The sequence below is a fragment of the Sorghum bicolor genome, chromosome 3 (genome assembly GCF_000003195.3).
Source record: "Sorghum bicolor cultivar BTx623 chromosome 3, Sorghum_bicolor_NCBIv3, whole genome shotgun sequence".
Lineage (NCBI taxonomy): Eukaryota > Viridiplantae > Streptophyta > Magnoliopsida > Poales > Poaceae > Sorghum > Sorghum bicolor.
In genome coordinates, this window is record NC_012872.2 from 15,617,123 (window position 1) to 15,619,111 (window position 1,989).

Consider the following 1,989-nt stretch of genomic DNA (forward strand, 5'->3'; position numbering starts at 1 on the left):
CCGTGCCGCAACACGCCTCAGCACGGTTCGGTAGGCACGGGTCATGAGCCATGTCGTGCCATCATGCCGATCACTTGGCCCAGGCACAGCCTAAACCAGCTGAGTCGTGCCTGGAGTGCCATGCTGCCACGAAGGCCCAGCGTGCCCGTGCCAGCCCTGGCACTAATATTACAAAGCCACTCATTCAACTCATAATTTCACATACATAACTTCTAAGTCATCAAAATCATCACACAATGCAAGAAGAAAGCAGCAGAGCAAAGAACACAGGGAAGTTGTGAAACTAAAAACTAATTCAAGAAAGAGCTGTGCAATGGATGCCTCATTAAAAACCTCTTTAGATAAAACTCACCCTTGTAAGAAACCCTAAACATAAAAAGTGTACAGCCAACTCCTTAAAGTGTTCATTACATCCACCATCCAGCATGTCCAAGTCCTAATAATTATTACTACAGAACCATTACATAAATGGGAAACTTAATCAACATCAAGACAAAGTGCTTCAAAGGCCTTTTCCAGCTCCTTGTCCTCCACCATGTGCTGCAGTCTTGATTCAGCATTTTCCCAGTCCTTGATGCAGGTCAGTGCCTCAACAGTCTTAGGGTTCAGCCGCCGGCGACGCTCCTCGATGATTCTACTAGTAGTGCTAAAGGTAGATTCTGAAGAGATGGTTGACACACGGATAGTAAATATATCTTTTACAAGAATAGAAAGCACAGGCTAAGTAAGCTTGCGCTCATGCCACCATTGTATGAGGTCAAAATCATCATCTAACTGGCTCACTATATCTGAGTTCAAGTAGGTGGCAAGCTCACTAGAGCTAGTAGCACAAGCTGCCTGTAGCAAAGAAGTGAGTCCAGGTAGGTGGCAAGCTCACTAGAGCTAGTAGCACAAGCTGCCTGCAGCAAAGAAGTGGCAGACACATTCCTGGACAGATCAAGATTAGGTGGGAGGGAAGCACTGCTAGCTCCAATGTCAAGCTCATCATCATCATAAATGTCAGTCCAAGTTGTTCTTTTCTTACCAGAATGGGATGCAGGAACAGCCCTTCTGAGCCTAACAGAGCCATGCATTGTGTCGTACTTGTTGTATATTTTGAAAAGAAGAGCTCTTGTGTCCAACAACTTGTTAGTGTAATCAACATTAGAAAGAGAGTTCAACTTTCTCAGCACTTTGGTAAAGCCCTTGATCTTAGCTCTAGTATCAAGTATGAATGCAATGGAGTAAAGATCACGAATGTTCTTCCAGTATTTATTATATTTGTCAATCATAGACTGGACAACAACTCTTAGGTGTTCATCATGTTGATATTGATGCAGGTGAATAGCAATCTTAACAATATGATGAATAATCAGTGGAGAAGTAGGATAGTACACACCAGACAAATCAACAGTAGACTCATAAAATAGTTCAAGAAATTTTAACATCTTCTCAGCCATTTCCGAGTGATCATCAGTGAACCAGAAAGGAGAACCAGTTGGTCTAGGATAATCTGCCTCAATGGAAGTACTAAAAGTACTCCTATGAGGTAACAATGTTTCCAGCATAAGGTAGGTGGAGTTCCACCTCACATCCATGTCTAGTGAGAACTTCCTAGGTTAATAGATGAAGCAATGCAATAACTCTTGTATGCAACAATTCTTTGATTAGATGAGTTCAAAAAAGAGATTGCAGTTCTAAAGTTATCAATGAGAGGAGTTACAACAATCAATGCTTCCTCAACAATCAGGTTAATGATATAACAAGCACATCTTTGATGCAAAAACAGATCAGCACCTAAATACTCTTTTAGTATAGGTTTCAATTTATCCATTGCATTTTCATTGGCAGATGCATTATCCAAAATCACAGAGAAAACCTTATTGAGTATAACATACTCAGCAAGGACAGATTTAACACGCTCAGCAATGTTATCAGCAATATGTGAGACATCAATCAACCTCAAACCAAGCACTCTCTTCTCTAATTGCCAATCGACATTAATGAAAG

At 41.2% G+C, this 1,989-nt stretch overlaps 1 protein-coding gene across 1 annotated transcript; it reads right to left on the reverse strand.

Moving 5' to 3' along the window:
* On the reverse strand, positions 478 to 1,577 carry LOC110433641 (zinc finger BED domain-containing protein RICESLEEPER 3-like). The gene is made up of 2 exons (XM_021456143.1): positions 878 to 1,577; positions 478 to 659 (listed from the first exon to the last, which is right to left on the reverse strand). Exons 1-2 carry the CDS (start codon positions 1,575 to 1,577, stop codon positions 478 to 480), a joined length of 882 nt encoding a protein of 293 aa, XP_021311818.1.